We start from the raw sequence: 20,101 nt of genomic DNA on the forward strand, positions 1-20,101 counted from the left end.
GATGGTTTCATGAGTGTGTGTGTATGTATGTGTATGTGTTAGATATATATGTATCTTAATTATACACTTTATTCCTTAGGTAGGAGATAGCAAAAAAAGTTTACACTTTAAATATGTGCAGTTTATTGAATGAAATTATACCTCAAAAAAGCAGTTAAAAAAAACTTCAGCTGGGTGTGGTGGCTCATGCCTGTAATCCCAACACTTTGGGAGGCTGAGGCGGACAGATTGCTTGAGCCCAGGAGTTCGAGACCAGCCTGGCAACATGGTGAAACCTTGTCTCTAAAAAAAATATATATATAAAAATTAGTCAGGCATGGTGGTGTGTGCCTGTGGTCCCAGTTACTTGGGAGGCTAAGGTGGGAGGATTGCTTGAGCCTGGGAGATGGAGGTTGCAGTGAGCGGAGACTGTGCCACTGCACTCCAGCCTGAGTAACAGAGATCCTGTCTCAGAAAAAGAAAAACAACGACACACACACACACAAAAGAAAAACAACACACACACACACACACACACCACTTCAAAATTCAAAAGACTTGCTCAAGCTCACTCAGCATGCTGATGGGGAGCCAGGCCAGGCCAGAGCTCCCCCTGTGACTCACACCTATGTGAGGAAGGGAGCCTCCCCCAAATACAGCCCCCAGGCTTCACCCCATACTGAGGGCCAGGGTGGTTTCTCTCCAGTCATGGTAACGTGGGTACTGGACAAGCCAAGGCTCTGGTCACCAGGCAAATGGGTAGGTCAACAAGGCAAAGTTGGTGGGAGCTTCACCCCATCAAGCCCAGAAACAAGGGTTGGTTACTGGGAACACCCTAGGGGAGGCTGTACTCACAACCAGGGATCTTTGACAAAAATAGAAACCTGATAGAAGGATTACAAGAGACAATCTCTTCCTCTGTCAAATTACCTGGGCCAACACCTACTGAGCACCTACCACATGTGAGGGTCTGCCTTAGCTCGCTATCTTATGGAATCTAGGTAAGGATGGAATGATATCAATGCAAGGGCATGACACATTAAACAGGCATCCCCCAAATGGTAGCCGTGACTCATCAAATATTCCCTAAGTGCTTGCTCTGGGTGCAGAGGGAACAGATGCTTGGGCTGATCCTCGAGGCCAGGAAAGATACGTGGACAGAAAGCTTTGCCACAACACCGAAGTTTGTGAGATAAATGCTTTGAGGGCCAAGAGGAGAAATAAATTACTTCCAGCTGTGGAGAGCTTTCATGGAGGCTGTGGTATGTAAAGGAGGGAAAGGAATTTGTATATGGGGACAAGGGAGGCTAGTAGAGATCATTCCACTTACAGGGGGCAGCATGAACAAAAGCAAGGCACCTGAGAAGCGGGCTGGCTGGCTGCAGTGAGGAGTGAGAAAGCCTAGAAGGGTGGGCTAGGGCCAAGTGCACAGGGAAGCCCCAGAGAAATATGTGGACACATCTGCTCCCCACCCCCATTCCTGCAGAAGCCTGAGCTCCGCTGTGTGATTCATTGATTCCGTGGACAGCCAGCTGGGCTGCTGGTAGGCGTGGAAGCTTCCCTAATGCCTCTGTGGCCTTGGAAGAACAGAGCCAAGTGCCTCAGCTAGAAACTTGGATTTCAGCTGGGGATGCTGGTGTAGAGAGAACTCAAAGGAAATGAACCCCTCTGAGAAGCACTCACTCTAAGAAGCACCAGTGTCTCAACTCTTGGGCGTTCCCAATGGGCCAGCCAGTCTGCACCAGACCTCCCAGGGCAATTGAAAATGGAAAAAATCCTCAAGTTTGTTCTCTCAGAGCCCAGAGAAACTTTTCTTTAAAAAGAAACTGTCTTAAACTTCTCTGTGGATGGTCAAGTCCAGGAGACACTGCCATCTGGTGGTCAAGAAACACATTTACCTTATGGGCTGGGAAGGAGTCCCTGAACCCGAGGGGCCACAAAGGCAGAAATGGCCCTGAGATTTGTTTAGTACTTTCATTATGGGATGGAAATTATGCTTGCAATCAGTTTAGAGTTGAAATAAAGTGTTACTTCTGGCTACTAAGTTCCCCGAGGTGCAGGCATTATGCATTGCGCAGATGAGGAAACTGCCCATGAGATAGATGAGGTGGCTGGTCCCATGTCTGAGCTGGTCAAGTGCAGAGCCAGGTCTTATTCCAGTCTCCAGCAGCCCTGGGTCCCCAGTAAGTGCCCAATAAATGGTTAAAGTGGTGATTCTCAACATGTGACCCCCAAGAGCCTTTCAGAAGGCACCTGAGGTTAAATTTAAAAGCTTCTGTAAGATGCCTTTTCCTCCTTAACAATTGTACGGTAAAGTTTTCCAGAGTCTAAATGAATGCAATGACTTCATCTAGTCCCAATGGCTAATGGGATGTGTGCCTGGGTATTTTTGTTTTAAAAATTCCTGTTGTAATTTCTAATGTAGTATAACCCACATAACCAAAACTGTTTGATACATTTTTAATTTTTTTTTTTTTGAGACGGAGTTTCGCTCTTTCGCCCAGGCTGGAGTGAAGTGATGCAGTATCAGTTCACTGCAACCTCCGCCCCCTGGGTTCAAGCGATTCTCCTGTCTCACCCTCCAGAATACATGGGATTACAGGCATGTGCCACCACGCCCGACTAATTTTTGTATTTTTAGTAGAGACGGGGTTTCACCATATTGGCCAGGCTGGTCCCAAACTCTTGACCTGAAGTGATCCACCCGCCTCAGTCTCCCAAAGTGCTAGGATTACAGGTGTGAGCCACTGCACCCGGCCAAGATCCTCAATAATTTTTAAGAGTATATAACATCTACTCAGGAGGCTGTAGCAGGAGGATAGCTTGACCCCAGAAATTAGAGGTTACAGTAAGCTATGATCATGCCACTGCACTCCAACCTGACTAGTTTCAACCTGACTCAGCCTGACTGGAATTCAAATTGCCATTGTGACAGATTTTTGACTAATGAAATATTTTAAAAATGAGTGGCAGCCAGGTGCAGTGGTTCATACCCGTAATCCCAGCACTAAGGGAGGCTGAGGCAGGTGCATCACCTGAGGGCAGGTGTTCAAGGCCACTTTGGGAGGCCAAGGCAGGAGGATTGCTTGAGCTCAGGAGTTCAAGATCAACCTGGGCAACATAGCAACACCCCATTTCTAGAAAAAAACTAAAAAAAAAAAAAAAAAAAAGGTGAACTGGGCATGATGACATGTGCCTGTAGTCCCAGCTACTTGGGAGGCAAGAGTGGGAGTATTGCTTGAGCCCGGGAGGTCAAAGCTGCAGTTAGCCCTGATTGCACCACTGCACTCCAGCCTGGGTGACAGAGTGAAACCCCATCTCAAAACAAACAAACAAAAAGCCAAAAATGAATCACTAATATTTTCTGAATGATTTTTAACCAGCAATCACTGCTCTAATTGATTTACATGTATCACTTCATTTAATCCCCATAACCACCATTTGCAGTAGATGCTATCATCACATTTTATGTCTGTGGACACTGAGAGGTTAAGTGGCCCAGCTGGGAGGTAGTGGAGCTTGAACTCTATCCCAGGCAGTTTGTCTCCACAGCCTCTTCCCACTATTCCACTTGCCTTAACATTTGATAACCTTTTGTGCAATTCACTTGATAGACAAAAGTTTTTCAAAATATGAAATCTACGAAACTTGTGAAAAGAAAGGGGATCACTGTTCTGGGTCAATGCCTCTACTTTATAGGTGAGGAAAAAATGAGGCCCAGAGAGGGGAAGTGATTTGCTAAAGATCACACGGCAAAGAATCAGAATCTACAGGGTGTCTGACTCCCAGGTGGGAACTCTCAAAACTCCAACCCGAGTAAGTGTTAACCACCTACATGTGAGCAAGCAACACCAAGACCAGGCAAGACAACATCTCCAACAAAAGCAGCTTGATTTTATTGCGGGGAAGCTAGGAAGGAATAGGACAACTGAGGGTCTCCACAGGAACACCATTGCCCAGCATAACTGCCAAGTCCCAGGTCTGTCTGGAAGCCAAGGGAGGATCAGCAGCCTAGGAAAGATGGAAAGTTAGGTGGAACAAAGGCGCCATCTGCTGTGGACATAGCGATATTGCAAAGGCAATAAATGCACAAAGAGGCATGGGTGAGGTGGAAAACCCAGGGTGCAGATGCAGGGGCAGGACTAGATCCCCAATGTCCAGCCCTGCACACTGCTCCCATGAAGTCTGTTACACTCCCATGAACCTATTATACTCAGGTTGGCTGGAACGCATTAACCTTGCTAAGCCAATCACTGCCAAAGCCCTCTTCTGGGGAATTTCCAGGACTGCCAGGATACTCAGTCAACAGTTGTTACAGTTTATGTTGGAAAGGCAATGAACAAAATCATGAGCAAATAAATCTGCCAAGAGTCAGATGATTAAGGTGACTTCAAAACCAATAAACACTCTATCTTTGAGGTTCCCAAGCCTGGCTTCAAGTGGGTCACTGAGGAGCCTCAAAGCAGACTTCAAAGACATGTTGCCTGAGCACATGGACTAAAGCTGGCTTATTTGGGTGATTCTTACTGAGTACTGTGCATCTGAATTTCCAGGAGCCTTTCCATACAATACATGGTTACTGAAATACGTACAGATAAGATTGTATGATGTCTAGAAGTTGCTTCAAAATAATCTGGGCAGGAGGGAGTGGGCATGATGTCTGGAATTTGCTTCAAAATAATCTGGGTGTTTCGTCACCCAGATGAAACAATGAGGACAGTGGAGTTTCTAATTCAAGATGTGTGCATTAGGGCTCCCCTACATGGATATAGATAGCTCCAGAAGAGTTTTTTTCCTTCTCTCCCTTCATTCCTTCTTATCACAGAGTGCTTTTATCAAAAAATAACAGGCCTTGGTGAAATAAACACTAATTGTTGGATCTGGGTGACGGGTACTTGGGGATTCATTCTATCACTCTACTTACATATGTTTGAAACTTCCTACCATAAAACATCTAAAATAAATAAAAAGTACCATGAAAATTACTAAGCCATAGGAAGGAATGATTTACAGACATGTGCTATGACTTGAATGAATCTTGAAAACATTACACTACATGGAAAAAGGCAGACACAAAAAGGTCACATATGATGTAATTCCTTGTATATGACCTGTCCAGGGTAGGCAAATCCAGAGTAGTAGAAAGCAAATTAGTGGCTGCCAGGGGATGGAGAAATGGGTAGTGGGGAGTGACTTCTTAATGGATATAGGGTGTGTTTCTGAGATGATGAATAAGTTTTGAAACTAGAGGTGGTGGTCGTACAACATTGTGAATGCAACAAATGCCACTAAATGATAGACTTTAGCCCATTTATGCCTAGTGTTCCATTATTGGAATGCTAAGCTTGTGGGAGTTATTTATATCCTACTGCTCAAGGTCATCACCAAGGTTTGATTTTTCACATAAAAAACTTTGCAATATTCAGCATAAATGGGTTAAAATAGTTAATTATGTCTTGTGAATTTCATCTCAATAAAATAACATGAGAAAACATGTTTTCTATGAGAAAAACACATTAAACTACACATGGTTTACATCCAACAGATATTACTTTTTTAGTTAAAAAAATTCATACGCCCAGGCCTAGAGTTTCTAATCCAAGATGTGTGCATTAGGGCTCCCCCATGTATATAGCTAGTTCAGGAAGAGCTTTTTCTTTTCCTTCTCTCCCTCCATTCCTTCTTGTTACAGAGCATTTTCATAAAATACAATCTTACAGGAAGCCCAATATGGCACAGGGCTGTTTGGGAGCTATGGAGGGTCCAGAGCCCCATCCACTCACCCTCCCTACGAAACCCTGGGTGAGGAATGATGTAAGAAACACTGTTCTTCAACATGATGGAAACAGCTGATGTTTTACTTCCCTAGAGGATAAGCCTTCATATGTGGAGAGATTGCACACCAATCCCCACAAGGCAGAAAAGCAGGTTGGAGGTTTTAGCCCCATTTTACTGATGGGAAGACCAAATCTCTGTAATGTAAAAAGTCCCCAAAGTCAGTGTGAAATGAGGACAGAGTTGGAATCAGAATCCCAGATTCCTCGTTATTCATCCTGGGCTCATTCCTGAATATGCGTTCTATCTATGGATGGAAAGTGCATGACGAAAACAGATGCATCTGACATCTTGTGACTTGCATGTGATGTTACCACATACACAGAACACTGCCATGGCTCAGGTTCCAAATGTATGCCTTTGGGAAGGAGGCTATCCTCAAAGAGGACCTACCAGTCAGTTGTGGCTGGCCTCTGTCTGCGGGGTCTCCGTGGGCCCATTCACAGGGACAATGCCACCAGTAACAGTTACAGAACTCCGATTCAGGATATCTGACTTTCTTCGTGCCTCTGCCACTCACCTCGGTGGACTTTGGTTGAATCACTTCCCCTCTCTTGGCCTCATTTTTCTCAGTCACAGTCAGGGCACCAAACCACATCAGAGATGTGGCGATCATTGTAATTCACGAGTCAAATGTGCTACATGGGCAGTGGCAGCCAGAAGTGCCTTCTGAGACTGGCTGGATCAATGAGTAAGGTCTGCCTGGTTCCAGAATGAAGACTGCTGGCACAGTGCCCCTTACTGCCTCACTGGATTACATAAAAGTGAAGGGAACATCTAGCTCAAACATGCTATTGTTTTTGTACCAGTCTGGACAAAGGGCATGCTCAGGAAGCTGACAACAGTTTCAAGTAAAGAGGGCGGCACAGTCTGAATTAACTCACTTGGTCAGGGCGCAGGAGAATAAGGCCCAAGGCATAAGTGTCAACTCTGATGAGACAGTCAGTTTATCAAAGCCAGAGCCATGCGTGGTGATATGTGCCTATAGCTCCAGCTACTTAGAAGGCTGAGGCAGGAGGATCACTTGAGCCCAGGAGTTAAAGGCTATAGTGCACTATGATCACACCTATGAAGAGTTACTACCCTCCAGCCTGGGCCACACTGTGAAACACCGTCTCAAACAAATGAACAAACAAAGGAGCTAAAATGCACTGCTTAGGGTCATAGACTGTAAACTTAAACCCTGCTATCCATGAACTGCAACCCCTAAGTCCGAAAGAGGCCTCTGGGAGACTTCACAGTGCTCTGTCCACTCACAGGGGCTGTAAGAATTCCCTGAACTTGTGATTTGCATTAGACAATAATAAAATATTTGTAACCACTTCAAAGAAGGTAGACAGTGGATTGAAAAGAACCCAGGGGGCTCTTCTGCTCCACTCAAGCTCTCAAAGGCCAAGGTGTTAGCTCTGATGAGAGGCGTGAGCAGTAGGTTTGTTCAGCAAGTGCTGGGGCCTTACCCACCTGCTCCCTTTGGCCCATCCTGCGGGCTGGGGGGACCAGGTCCCTACTACTCGAGGCCAAGGTAGGAAACAGTCTTTCCTGTTTTCTTCAGGGTTGCAAGCAGAGTGTCCATGCTGTGCTCAGATTCAATGCAGATCTTCTTGTTGGGCAGGTCAATGTCATACTTAACTCCTGCAGGAAGAGGAAATGGGGTATGGGGAAAGGAAGCACAGACCCTCCCAGTTACAGCAAGAAAGAGTTCAGGCTCTAAATTACTATTCACAACCACCCTTGCCCTTTCCTCTAGAGGAGGGATTGGCGAACTTCTTCTGTAATGGGCCAGAAAGTAAATGTTTTAGGCATTGTGGACCACATATGGACTCTGTTGCATATTCTGCGTATTTTTTTATAACTCTATTCTTGAACATACAAAAATAGGCTGTGAGCAGGATTTGGTCCATGGGCTGTAGTGTGCCGATCCCTGCTCTATACTAGGGCTTTTTGAGACAGAGACTCACTCTGTCGCCCAGGCTGGAGTGAAGTGGCACAATCTCAGCTCACTGCAACCTCCACCTCCTGGGTTCAAGTGATTCTCATGCCTCAGCCTCTGGAGTAGCTGGGATTACAGCCATACACCACCACATCTGGCTAATTTTTGTATTTTTAGTAGAGACAGGGTTTTGACATGTTGGCCAGGTTGGTCTCAAACTCCTAATCTCAAGTGATCTGCCCGCCTTGGCCTCCCAAAGTGCTGGGATTACAGGCATGAGCCACCACGCCCAGTCATTTTTTTTTTTTTTTAAATTGCAAAAGTAGTATAGACACTTCTTTGTTTTTCAAAAAAGCGAACATTTCTAAATAAAAGTAGAAGCGGTAAGGCCCCCTAGTGATCCTACCCCTTGAGATCATTGTGAACAGTCCAGCTTCTATCCAGACTTTGTCCCAGATAGACAAATGAAAAATAATTCCTCCAAATGGCATCACACTACATAAACAGGTCTTGCTAATATTTTACTTTTTTCTTTATTTATTACATTTATTTATTTATTTATTTATTTAGAGACAGGGTCTCATTGTGTTATCCAGGCTGGAGTACAGTGGCACAATCACAAATCACTGTATCCCTGAACACCCAGGCTCAAGTGATCCTCCCATCTCAGCCTCCCATGTTGCTGTGACTCCAGGCACATGCCACCATGCCTGGTTAAGTTTTGTATTTTATGCAGAGACAGGGTTTTGCATATTGCATTTGCAGGCTGGTCTTGAACTTCTGGGCTCAAGCTATCTGCCTGCCTTGGCCTCCTGAAGTGCTAGGACTACAGGTGTGAGCGACCGCACCCAGCCCATTTTTTTTTTTTTGAGACAGAGCGCCCAGGCTGGAGTGCAGTGATGTGATCTCAGCTCACTGTAGCCTCTGCCTCCTGGGTTCAAGCGATTCTTCTGCCTCAGCCTCCCGAGTAGCTTGGATTACAGGCATAAGCCACCATGCCTGGCTAATTTTTGTATTTTTAGTAGAGATGGGGTCTTGCCGTGTTGGCCAGGTTGGTCAGTGAATTCACAGAATGGAAATTGTGGGGTGACAGATGTTTGACACATTTTGAATGTTTAATAGACATTGCAAAATCGCCCTCCTAGATGGCTATGCCAATTTATAGCTCCCCAGCAGCACATGAGAGGACCCAGAGTTTTACTCTGACGAAAGAGCACACAGAAAGAAAGGAAAAATCTTGAGAGGTTCTAGGCCTGGCCTCACCATTGACTTGCTAGGTGACCATGGGTGGCAGGGGTGGGGTCCTGCTTCTCACAGGCCTCAGTTACCTCATCTGTACATGAAGGATTCAGGGCTGGCCAGCTCCTGTGGTCTTTCCAGCTCAAGAATGCCATTAATCTGTGATTCCTCAGCCCTAGCACTCTTCTTTTAGGGCCCTAAGCAACTCAAAAAACCCTCCTGACTTTCTCAAGAGGCCATCCAAGTAGGGATAGTAGGAAAAGATGGGGAGAAACCTGCTGAAGCTCAAAGGCAGATCCCCCAGCAAGGGGCCTTAAAAATCATATGGTTGGCTGGGTGTGGTGGCTCATGCCTGTAATCCCAGCACTTTGGGAGTCTGAGGCGAGTGGATCACTTGAGGTCAGGAGTTCGAGACCAGCCTGGCTAACACAGTGAAACCCCATCTCTACTAAAAAGATGAAAATTAGCTCAGTGTGGTGGCGTGTGCCTGTAATTCTAACTACTAGGGAGGCTAGGGCAGGAGAACTGCTTGAACCTGGGAGGCAGAGGTTGCAGTGAGCCGAGATCACGCCACTGCACTCCAGCCTGGGAGACAGAGTGAGACTCCTTCTCAAAAACAAAAACAGGCCGGGCGCGGTGGCTCAAGCCTGTAATCCCAGCACTTTGGGAGGCCGAGACGGGCGGATCACGATGTCAGGAGATCGAGACCATCCTGGCTAACACGGTGAAACCCCGCCTCTACTAAAAAATACAAAAAACTAGCCGGGCGAGGTGGCAGGCGCCTGTAGTCCCAGCTACTCGGGAGGCTGAGGCAGGAGAATGGCATGAACCCAGGAGGCGGAGCTTGCAGTGAGCTGAGATCTGGCCACTACGCTCCAGCCTGGGCAACAGTCCAGCCTGGGCAAAAGAACAAGACTCCGTCTCAAAAAAACCAAAACCAAAACCAAGAACAAAAATCATATGGTTTCCCAGCCTGGGCAACAAAGTGAGATCTTGTCTCTACAAAAAAAAAAAAAATAGCCGGGTGTGATCCTGTAGTCTCAGCTACTCAGAAGGCTGAGGTAGGAGGATCACTTGAGCCTGGGAGGTTGAGGCTGCAGTGAGCTGAGGTCGTGCCACTACACTCCGGCCTGGATGAAGTTCCTGGGGTGGGTAGGTGTCCTTGAGCTGTCAAACAAAATTAGGCCCGTTCCCACTTCATCCAGAGCCTGCTGCTTTGTTTGAGGGGCTCCTGTGCAGTTTCATTTTTAAAGCGTCAACAGGCCGGGCGCAGTGGCTCCTGCCTGTAATCCCAGCATTCTGGGGGGCCAAGGAGAGAGGATCATCTGAGGTCAGGAGTTTGAGACCAGTCTGTCCAACATGGAGAAACCCCGTCTCTACTAAAAACACAAAATTAGCTGGGCGTGGTGGCCCGCGCCTGTAATCCCAGCTACTCGGGAGACTGAGGCAGGAGAACTGCTGGAACCCGGGAGGTGGAGGTTGCGGTGAGCTGAGATCACGACATTGCATTCTGGCCTGGGCAACAAGAGTGAAACTCCATCTCAGAAAAAAAAAAAAAAAAAAATCAGCCAGGCGCGGCGGCAGGCACCTATAATCCCAGCTACTCGGGAGGCTAAGGCAGGAGAATCGCTTGAATCCAGCGGAGGGCGGGTGAAGCAGGTTGTAGCGAGCAGAGATCATGCCACTTCACTCCAGCCTGGGCAAAAGAGGGAAACCCCATCTCAAAAAAAAAAAAGCATCAACAGCAGAAGTTGATACAGATACACAAGATATACATTCCTATACCACAGCTGGGGAAACCCAGGCCTGAGAAACAAGGGCCCACAGTTATGTGGAAAGTCAGCAGCCAGGTTCTTTCCACTGTTTCAGTTTCTTTCAGATTAAGATCCCAGTTTACAGGGCCAGAGATCAGCCACTGACTTGCTGTGGGACTCTGGGCAAGTCACTTAACCTCCTGGGTACTGGCATCAACATCCTCACTCCAAAGATGGAAAGTACAGCTCAGAGGACTGCTAACGAGATCACATCCATGTGGAAGCCATTTGAAAACTTAATGTCATTATTATTTAGGGTTTTAAAAGAGAAAATTTTAGAAGATTGTGTGACAGTTCATGTAGGGGAACAAGAAAAGTCTTAGAAGGCTGACTGAGCACTGGCGTTGCCAAAACTCTGATCACAACTCAGTTATTACCCCATTCAGTCCCAGGACCAGATCCCAGCCCTCTCTGGGCCTCAGTTTCCCCAGCTGTGAAATGACAAGGCTGGATGAGACTGATTGTTGAAAAGAGGTGCTTTAAGGATAGCTGCATGTGGCCAGGTGCAGTGGCTCATGCCTGTAACCCTATCACGTTGGGAGGCCAAAGTGGGCAGATTACTTGAGGTCAGGCGTTCAAGACCAGCCTGGCCAACATGGTGAGACCCCCATCTCTATGAAATATACAAAAAATTTGACAGAAATCGCTTGAACCCAGTAGGCAGAGGTTGCAGCGAGCTAAGATCATGTGCCACTGCACTCTAGCCTGAGCAACACAGCGAGACTCCATCTCAAAAAACAAAACAAACAAAAAAAAGCCTGCATGTGAGCGATTCAAAATTACTTAAAAAATTTTTTTGAAGCAAAGAAATAGAAAAAGACAAAATTTTTAAAAAATTGTTACTTTAAAAAAATGTTTCCTTTTTATTTATTTATTTATTTTGAGACAGGGTGTTGCTCTGTTGCCCCCACTGCAGTGCAGTGGCATGATCTAGGCTCACTGCAGCCTCAACCTCCTGGGCTCAAACGATCTTCCTACCTCAGTCCCCCAAAGTGGCTAGGAGTACAGGCATGTGCCACCATGCCTGGCTAATTTTTCTGGTATTTTTTGTAGAGATAGGGTTTTACCATGTCGCCCAGGCTGGTCTCAAGAACTCCTGAGCTCAGGCAATCCGCCTGCCTCAGCCTTCCAAAATGCTGGGAACACAGGTGTGAGCCACCGTGCCCAGCTCCATTTAAAAAATCTTAATAGCGGCTGGGCAGGGTGGCTCACACCTGTAATCCCAGCACTTTGGGGGGCCGAGGCAGGCAGATCACCTGAGGTCAGGGGTTTGAGACCAGCCGACCAATATGGAGAAACCATATTAAAAATACAAAATAAGCCGGGAATGGTGGCACATGCCTGTAATCCCAGCTACTCGGGAGACTCAGGCAAGAGAATTGCTTGAACCTAGGCGGCAGAGGTTGCGATGAGCCAAGATCACACCACTGCACTCCAGGCTGAGCAAGAAGAGCAAAACTCCACCTCAAAAAAAAAAAAAAATTTTTTTTTTAGCAGAAAATGACACTCAGATGTGTCATGCAGTACACACTGGAGATGACCAACATATTCACGAGTACTGCCATGGTTCCAGAGCTAGTCCTGGCAGTTCTAGTTAATTTGGCTAAATCCCAGCTCTGCCATTTACTGACCATGTGATCCCAGATAAGTTAACGTCTCTGAATTTCAGCTGTCTCCTATTTAACATGGAGCTAGTCAAACAAGCTGTCTGAAATGGCTGTGGTGAGGATTAAATGATGTGATGCACATAATAAACTAACAAGAGTAGTTGGCACGTGCTAAGCCCTCAATACATTTTAGTTTTACTGTTATGATCAGCTTAACCCTAAGCCTCTCCTGCAAACATCTGCATGTATCTGAACATGGCATAAGTGCGTCTGTCTCCTCTATCCCACCCCCAACTGAGGGCCACTCACTCACCTCCAAGCTTATCAAGGACCCGAGAGACAGCTTCAGCACAGCTTCCACAGGTCATGTCCACGGAGAACATGTGCTTCTGAAACAAACAAAGGGGGAGCATGACCCGAGCCCTGCAGAGTGACCCACACACAGTGCCAGCAGACAGGCCCACTCAGGGTCGAGAGAGAAGGCAGAGAGACTGGGTAGGACCTGGTTGGCATCAGACTCATCTGGAGCCTGTTTCTGAGCCCCAGTCTCTTCAACTATAGAGTAGCTAAGAGTTTCTACCTCACAGGTGGTATTCAATGGAATCATCCCCATAAATCCTTTAGCAGTGTCTGGCACATAGTGAATAGAATCACCTGGAGATCTAGTTTAAAATGCTTTTTCCCAGTCCTACCTTCAAAGCACTGATTCTTGAGCTATGAGCTTTGTCTCAGGGCCACCAATAACTCTGACAGGGATGGGCCCCCATACTTCTAACAATGCTGTTCTGGTGGGCCCACTTATGAACCAGAAAATTATTTTCTGCACTAGAGTCACCTGTAGCTTGCAAGAATTACAGGTTCTGGTCAGCAGGTCTGGGCTGGGGAATCTGTTATGTCTAGTCATTATCCCAGGTGATTCTGCTTTCATCCAAGGGCTGCATTCTCAGTGGCAGCATCTGGGTCCAGGGAAGAGAAAGGATTGCCTGGGTTCCCCAGTGGGTTGGAGGCCAGGCAGGAAGGGATCCCCAGCTCCTAGTCTTCATGTAAGCTCTACATTCTACAGTCTCCAGGATATCTAACAGATCAAGGGTCTGAAGGTAAGCACCCAGAAGACAGAGGTTTTGTTCAATTCACTGCTGGATTCCTAATACTTGGAACAGTGCCTGGACACAGTAGGTGCTTAAAACATATTTTTGAGTCAATGGATAATTGACATGGCTGGTTTGAACTTCTGGGTCTTTTGCTTTGCTTTCACACAAGGATTATGTAAACCAATACTTCATTTTAAAATCTCTGGAAATGAGACAATCTGAAATTAGATAAATCTGGCTTCAGATACCAGTTCTGACACTACTAATTGCATGATCATCAATAAGTTACTTCTCTGTGCCTTAGTTTCCACATCTGAACATTGGGGGTAAGAGTCCCTCTCTAGATTTGTGAATGGGATGAATACAGGATTTTAAGTGTGGTAGCCAGCATCCAAGATGGCCTCAATGATCTCTGCCTCTGGTATTTATGTCCTTGAGTAATCCCATTCCAAATGTCTTGGGTTGGTCTGTGTGTCTTATAGAATATGGCTTGAAGTGAGGTTATGTGGCTTCTGAAGATACCACAAATGTCATAAAAGACACTGTGACTTCTGTCTTGTTCTCTTTCAGGGGTCACTTGCACTAGAGGAAGTCAGCTACCAAATCATAAAGATATTCAAGTAACCATAAGGAGAGGTCCACAAAGTGAGAGACCCAACCCTTGAGCTAACAAGCATGTGAGTGAGCCATCTCGAAAGTGGATTCTCCAGCTCCAGTCAAGCCTTCAGATGAATGCAGCTCCAGCCAACATCTCACTCCAACTTTATGAGAGCCTCTGAGCCGGAGCCACTAGGCCAGCCAAGCTGTTCCCAAATTCCTGAGTCTCAGAAACTGTGCGAGTTACTATAAATATATTTGTTGTTTACTACAAAGTTTTGGGATAATTACTAAGGAGCAATAGATAACTAATACATTAAGGAAATTAGAGCCTAGTACTAGGTTCCATTGGGTAAAAAATTAGCTATTGGGTTATTATTAATTTCTTCCATTTGTCTCTCCTGTTTCCCTTCAAAAAAAATGGCTACATTTTTCATGGAGCACTTCAAAATATTTCAAGCCTATTACCTCAATTGGAATTCTGGGTGTAGCGATATATCTTGCTGGAAAACCACAGGCAAAATCTCTGCTCCAGAAGGGCTCCAGTTCCCTAATCTATACCAAAAGGGTATTAGCTAACTCAGTTTTTTTTTCAACTTCAGTGTGCATAGGAAGAATCTGGGGACCTTGTATAAAGTGCGGCTCCCAGACACCTGCCTCAACTGGCTCTGTGGATGTGGAGCAGGTCCTGCCACTCCTCATTTTTAACCTACTGGGGAGAGACAGGGAGGCAAAACTATAGACCTGAAAATAAAGTGGCTAAGTGGCTTCTCAAACTCTTTCCAAGTCTCTAAACACCTCTGAGTCTGGATTGTTATTGTGCTCTACAGAGGAAACCAAGACCAAGAGTTAAACAGCTCGATTTTCCAGTGTAGACTGTATGACCTTTGTGACTAGTAAACTACTACTTTTATTAAGGCCAAATCTGCAAAATCTGCCTTAAAGAAAATGGTCAGTCTTTCCTTTCTTCTAAACATCTCTGATTCTTTCATCTTGTTTCATGACTATTCAAAGACAGCAACAATAACAAATTCTGGAAAGAAGGATTTGCAGTAGGTATTACAAAATCTTGTCTTTAAAATGTGGTCCTCAACTGAACAATATGAGCATCACCTGAGAGCCTGCCAGAAATGCAGAATCTCAGGTCCCTTCCCAGAAGTCCGGAATCAGAATCCTCATTTTAACAAGACACCCAAGTCATTCCTGCCCACATTACAGTCTGAGATGATGCTCTCCTCTATTAAAGAATTTTTTAGGCAGGGCAATGTGGCTCATGCCTATAATCTCAACACTTTGGGAGGTTGAGGCAGGCGCATCACCTGAGGTCAGGAGTTCGAGACCAGTCTGGCCAACATGGTGAAACCTGTCTCTCTACTAAAAATAGAAAAAAATTAGCCAGGCATAGTGGCAGGTGCCTGTAATCCCAGCTACTTGGGAGGCTGAGGCAGGAGAATAGCTTGAACCCAGAAGGCGGAGGCTGCAGTGAGCCAAGATCATGCCACTGCACTCCAGCCTGGGCAACAGAGCAGGACTCTGTCTCAAAAAAAAAAAAAAAAAAAAAATCTAAAGGCTGGGTGCAGTGGCTTGCACCTGTAATCCCAACACTTTGGGAGGCTGAAATGGGAGGATCACCCAGGATTTTGAGACTAGCCTGGGCAATACAGTGAGATCATGGCTTCATTTAATTTAAAACAAAAATATTATTTCAGAAAAAAAAAATGATGATGCTCTAGAACATGGATTGGCACACTACAAGCTACCTGTTTTACAAGGGAAAAGGTTTTGTTAAAACATAGCCAAACTCGGGCCACATGTGGTGGCTCATGCCTGTAATCCCAGCACTTTGGGAGGCAGAGGCAGGAGGATCATGAGGTCAAGAGATTGAGACCATTCTGGCCAACATGGTGAAACTCCGTCTCTACTAAAAATACAAAAATTAGCTGGTAGTGGTGGCGTGCGCCTGTAATCCCAGCTACTCAGGAGGCTGAGGCAGGAGAATCACTTGACCTGGGAGGTGGAGGTTACAGTGAGCTGAGATCATGCCACTGCACTCCAGCCTGCCGAGAGAGCAACACTCCGTCTCAAAAAAAAAAAAAAAAAAAAAAAAAAAAAAAAAAAAAACCAAAACCATAGCCAAGCTCATTTGTTCACTTTTGCACTAGAATGGCAGGGTTGAGTAGTTGTACCAGAGACCCTGTGGTTTGTGAAAACTAAAATGTTTACTATTTGGGCCTTGTAAAAAAAAGTTTGCTGAGTCTTGCTCTAGGATAACCAGTAGAAAATTGATTAATCAGGCCGGGCGCGGTGGCTCAAGCCTGTAATCCCAGCACTTTGGGAGGCCGAGACGGGCGGATCACGAGGTCAGGAGATCGAGACCATCCTGGCTAACACAGTGAAACCCCGTCTCTACTAAAAACACACAAAAAAACTAGCCGGGCGAGGTGGCGGGCGCCTGTAGTCCCAGCTACTCGGGAGGCTGAGGCAGGAGAATGGCGGAAACCCAGGAGGGGGAGCTTGCAGTGAGCTGAGATCTGGCCACTGCACTCCAGTCCGGGCGACAGAGCGAGACTCCGCCTCAAAAAAAAAAAAAAAAAAAAAAAGAAAATTGATTAATCAATGGTTTGCACTTATATACTGAGCCAAAGTTTGGAAGGGTTTGCAAGCTCAACCTAAGAGCTAAATCTACTGATTGTCTATTATATGTCAAATTGTCTTTATGCAGTACCTAAGTTAGTCCTCACTAAGCCTGGAAAGAAAGCTATTTATCTTATCTCACTCAGGAGGAAAGTGAAGTTCCCAAGAGTTCACTAAGTGGCCTGCAGTCATGTGGCAAATACCTACTGAGTATGGAATATGAACCTAGGCTTTCTTCGCTCCAGGGAAACCCTGCTCATTCTGAATAGCAAAGCACACCACCAGCTCTCAGAACCGTGACTCTCAGCAGAAGCTCCGAAACTAGAAATACATTTTTAGGGAGCACAGTTTTTTGCTGCCCAAGGACCTAAAGTCAACAAATACCTGAAACTTTCAGTTGCTGATTACAGGGAGTAGGTCCCATCCCCCACAGTATAAAGGTCAGAAGTGAGAAATCAGCTTCTGGGTATAAAGATTACAGTTCAGTGCTCTCCTCCTCCACCTCTGAGGGGCAAAAATAAATTTGAGGGTGATGGAAAAACTATTTCATGGACAGAGTAATCACTTCTTTATAGGAGAAGCTCAAGATTGGCTCTACTACCGGATGCATAACTAGGTAGTTCTGGTTCCTCATGGCCTCCGGGGTCTTTCATAAAGACTTATAAAATGGGTAGATTTTAAAAGCCAGTAGGTTTAAAGTAGGTTTTAAAAGTCAGTAAGTGGTGGCCGGGCACGGTGGCTCATGCCTGTAATCCCAGCACTTTGGGAGGCCAAGGCAGGCGGATCACAAGGTCAGGAGATCAAGACCATCCTGGCTAACACGGTGAAACCCGTCTGTACCAAAAATACAAAAAAAAAAAAAAAAAAAAAAAAAAATTAGCTGGGCGTGGTGGCAGGCACCTGTAGTCCCAGCTACTCAGGAGGCTGAGGCAGCATGACATGAACCCGGGAGGCGGAGCTTGCAGTGAGCCAAGATCACGCCACTGCACTCCAGCATGGGCGAAGTAAGTGGGACGATTTTTTTTTCTTTTTTTGAGACGGAGTCTCGCACTGCCACCCAGTATATATATATATATAAACATATATATATGTTTTTTTCTTCCCTTTCCAGTTTTAAGGCAGTCCCTTGACTAACACCCTCCTTCCTTCAGCTGCTCATCTTGTGGTACATGGTGCCAGGCGCCCTCCTCATTCCCATCATTTGCTCCAGAGGGTCTTTTGTCAAAATCCCCAGAAGATACAGAATACACTGATGATCAAGCTGGCCTTTTCCTCATTGCCACCCCCCACAAAAAATCCTGGTGACCTTCGCTCTTCAAGTCCCAGGGAGATTAATACTGTCTTTTACCATTGCCACAGGCTGACTTGTTCAACTGGTAGGGCTGATTCTATTAGATTCCTTATCCATACTTTGTTGTTGGAGGATTTGTCTCAAGGCACCTGGCAAGGTCCAAGGAAAATGACACCTGAGATGTTAGTGGCTCTGCCTAGGGGGCGTCAGGCTCACCTCTCAGCTCCCAAAGGACAGGCTGCTAAGACACATGGCATCTGTGGGATACCTCTTGATATCCACCTGGCCCAGAGCCATGAATTACGCACCTCGAAGACAATGCTAAACACCACATGACCCTAACCAAGATGCAATTGAGATCAGACCATCTTCCCAAGCCGGTATGACTGCTTTTGCCAGGCACCTGCGATGTGGTCAGGCCTGGAGAGATGGGGAGCCTGAGGACAAGGAGCTGAATCCTGGCTCTGCCAACTTCAACACGACCTGGAATAAGTTACTGGGTTTTTTACATTTTTATCTGCCAAAGCCCTCAATTCTTTATATAAAAAACGAGGCCACGAGCAACAATATACTGAGTGATCTGCAAAGGCAGGCTAAGACTGACTTCCCAGACTCTGCCAGTGAGCAACTGGTGACTTTGAGGGGGGTTCCTGAATCTCTCTGGGGCTTATGGGTTCAGGCTGACAAAGTGTCTCCATTCAGAGTCGCCCAGAGCTGATTTGAAAAGTAAGCCCTGGTGGGCAGGAAAATTAAGAAAAGCATGAACCTCTGAAAACCTGCCCGGTCCGTGAGGGAATAACCCGGTCCATCCCCTTGCCCAGAGCCTCCCCACCGCCCTCCTTCAGGCCAGCTCCGCGGGCAGGGCAGCCAGGAGGAAGGCTCAGGGACTAGCCGTCTCAGTTCCCGCTGGCCACCAACTCCCCGCGTCCTGCTGAGCGACCCCCTGCTCTCTCTGGGTCTATTTCTCCGTGTACGCAGGAAAGGTGTGGGCTTGTCGCCCCTGGAGGCCTTCCAGCTCCGACGTTTTGAAGCCTAGCTCCTAGATTAAACTCCCTTCGGATCTCATTTTCTGAAGGGTCGCAAAAGCTGGGGGCTGGGTGGGGTAAGCTGGGGGACAACAGCGGCTCCGGCCGCGGCCTGAGCCCTTCAAGAGAAGCATCCGGTCAAGCTGCTGTGCAGCCGAGGAGGAACCCGGGGACTGCAAGTCTGCGTGGCGGGGACGGCGCAACCACTCACCGGCATAACTGAGGCTGCGGCGTGGCGGCGGTGGCGGCAGCAGTGGCAGCAGCGCCTCTCTGGGCTCGGAGGGCGGGTTCGGCTGCGCTTCCGAGAGTGCGCGCTAGAGGCCCCTTCCCGGAAGCCCCACCGCCTCCGGGCCAGGCCGCGAGGGAGGCCCCGCCCCCTCCGGGCCTCCAACCCTGCCGGCCGCACCGCCCCGTTTCCGCTGGCCCAGCTTTTGGTCACCCGGCCTGGACGGAGGGAGGAGGTGAGAGGAGCGCTGCGTTGGCCCCCATCCACTGTCGGCCTTTTTCAGAACGCCTACTTCGGGTCAAGCTTGTGTTAGGGAATACCAGAGAAGGGCACCGCCTTGAATAGGACAGATTCATCCATCCCTAAAAGGACAGTTTCACTCATTTATTCACCGAGTCAATGTTTATTGAGCGCCAGCCAACGAGGACGCAGCGGTTGAAAAGATGTAGCAGGAGGCTGCGAAGGACGCAGGCAGTGATAGTGCAGGGTTAGCAGAGCTGTCGTGGCAGAGGAGGAAGGGCCCTGACTGGAGTGGGGTGGGGGCGGTTGTGGAAGAGAGGCTGCCTAGGGAGGAGGCAATAATCTGGACCTCAGTTAGCCTTTTTCGCCCTATTACAGGCTCTGTCTCTAAATGCAGTCGCATTGGGGGTTAGGGTATCAACATAGGAATTTTGGGGGACACCATTCATGTCCACGTCAGAGTTCAGTCCCTAACAGAGCCATACTGACTAGAGTTTTAATCTCAGCTCTATCATTTACCAGCCGTGTGACCCTGGGCAGATGAACTTACCTAAGCCTCAATATCCTCACGTGTAAGATGGGGACAGTTAAGG

The 20,101-nt window shown here is 47.0% G+C and overlaps 1 protein-coding gene across 1 annotated transcript; it reads right to left on the minus strand.

Moving 5' to 3' along the window:
• Nucleotides 1–3,853: 3,853 nt before the first annotated feature.
• On the minus strand, nucleotides 3,854–19,644 carry ATOX1 (antioxidant 1 copper chaperone). The gene is made up of 4 exons (XM_033180668.1): nucleotides 19,254–19,644; nucleotides 12,718–12,793; nucleotides 7,276–7,446; nucleotides 3,854–3,990 (listed from the first exon to the last, which is right to left on the minus strand). Exons 1-3 carry the CDS (start codon nucleotides 19,257–19,259, stop codon nucleotides 7,322–7,324), a joined length of 207 nt encoding a protein of 68 aa, XP_033036559.1. The 5' UTR covers nucleotides 19,260–19,644; the 3' UTR covers nucleotides 3,854–3,990; nucleotides 7,276–7,321.
• Nucleotides 19,645–20,101: the final 457 nt, after the last annotated feature.

This window comes from Trachypithecus francoisi, unplaced genomic scaffold (assembly GCF_009764315.1).
Source record: "Trachypithecus francoisi isolate TF-2019V2 unplaced genomic scaffold, Tfra_2.0 Lachesis_group2, whole genome shotgun sequence".
NCBI classification, from domain to species: Eukaryota; Metazoa; Chordata; class Mammalia; order Primates; family Cercopithecidae; genus Trachypithecus; species Trachypithecus francoisi.

Bases quoted from the DNA above. Each gene is read 5' to 3' on its own strand.
- ATOX1 (XM_033180668.1), bottom strand. The intron at 7,447-12,717 runs GTGAGTGAGTGG...CTCTTCCTGCAG, and splicing joins GGTCCTTGATAAGCTTGGAG to GAGTTAAGTATGACATTGAC.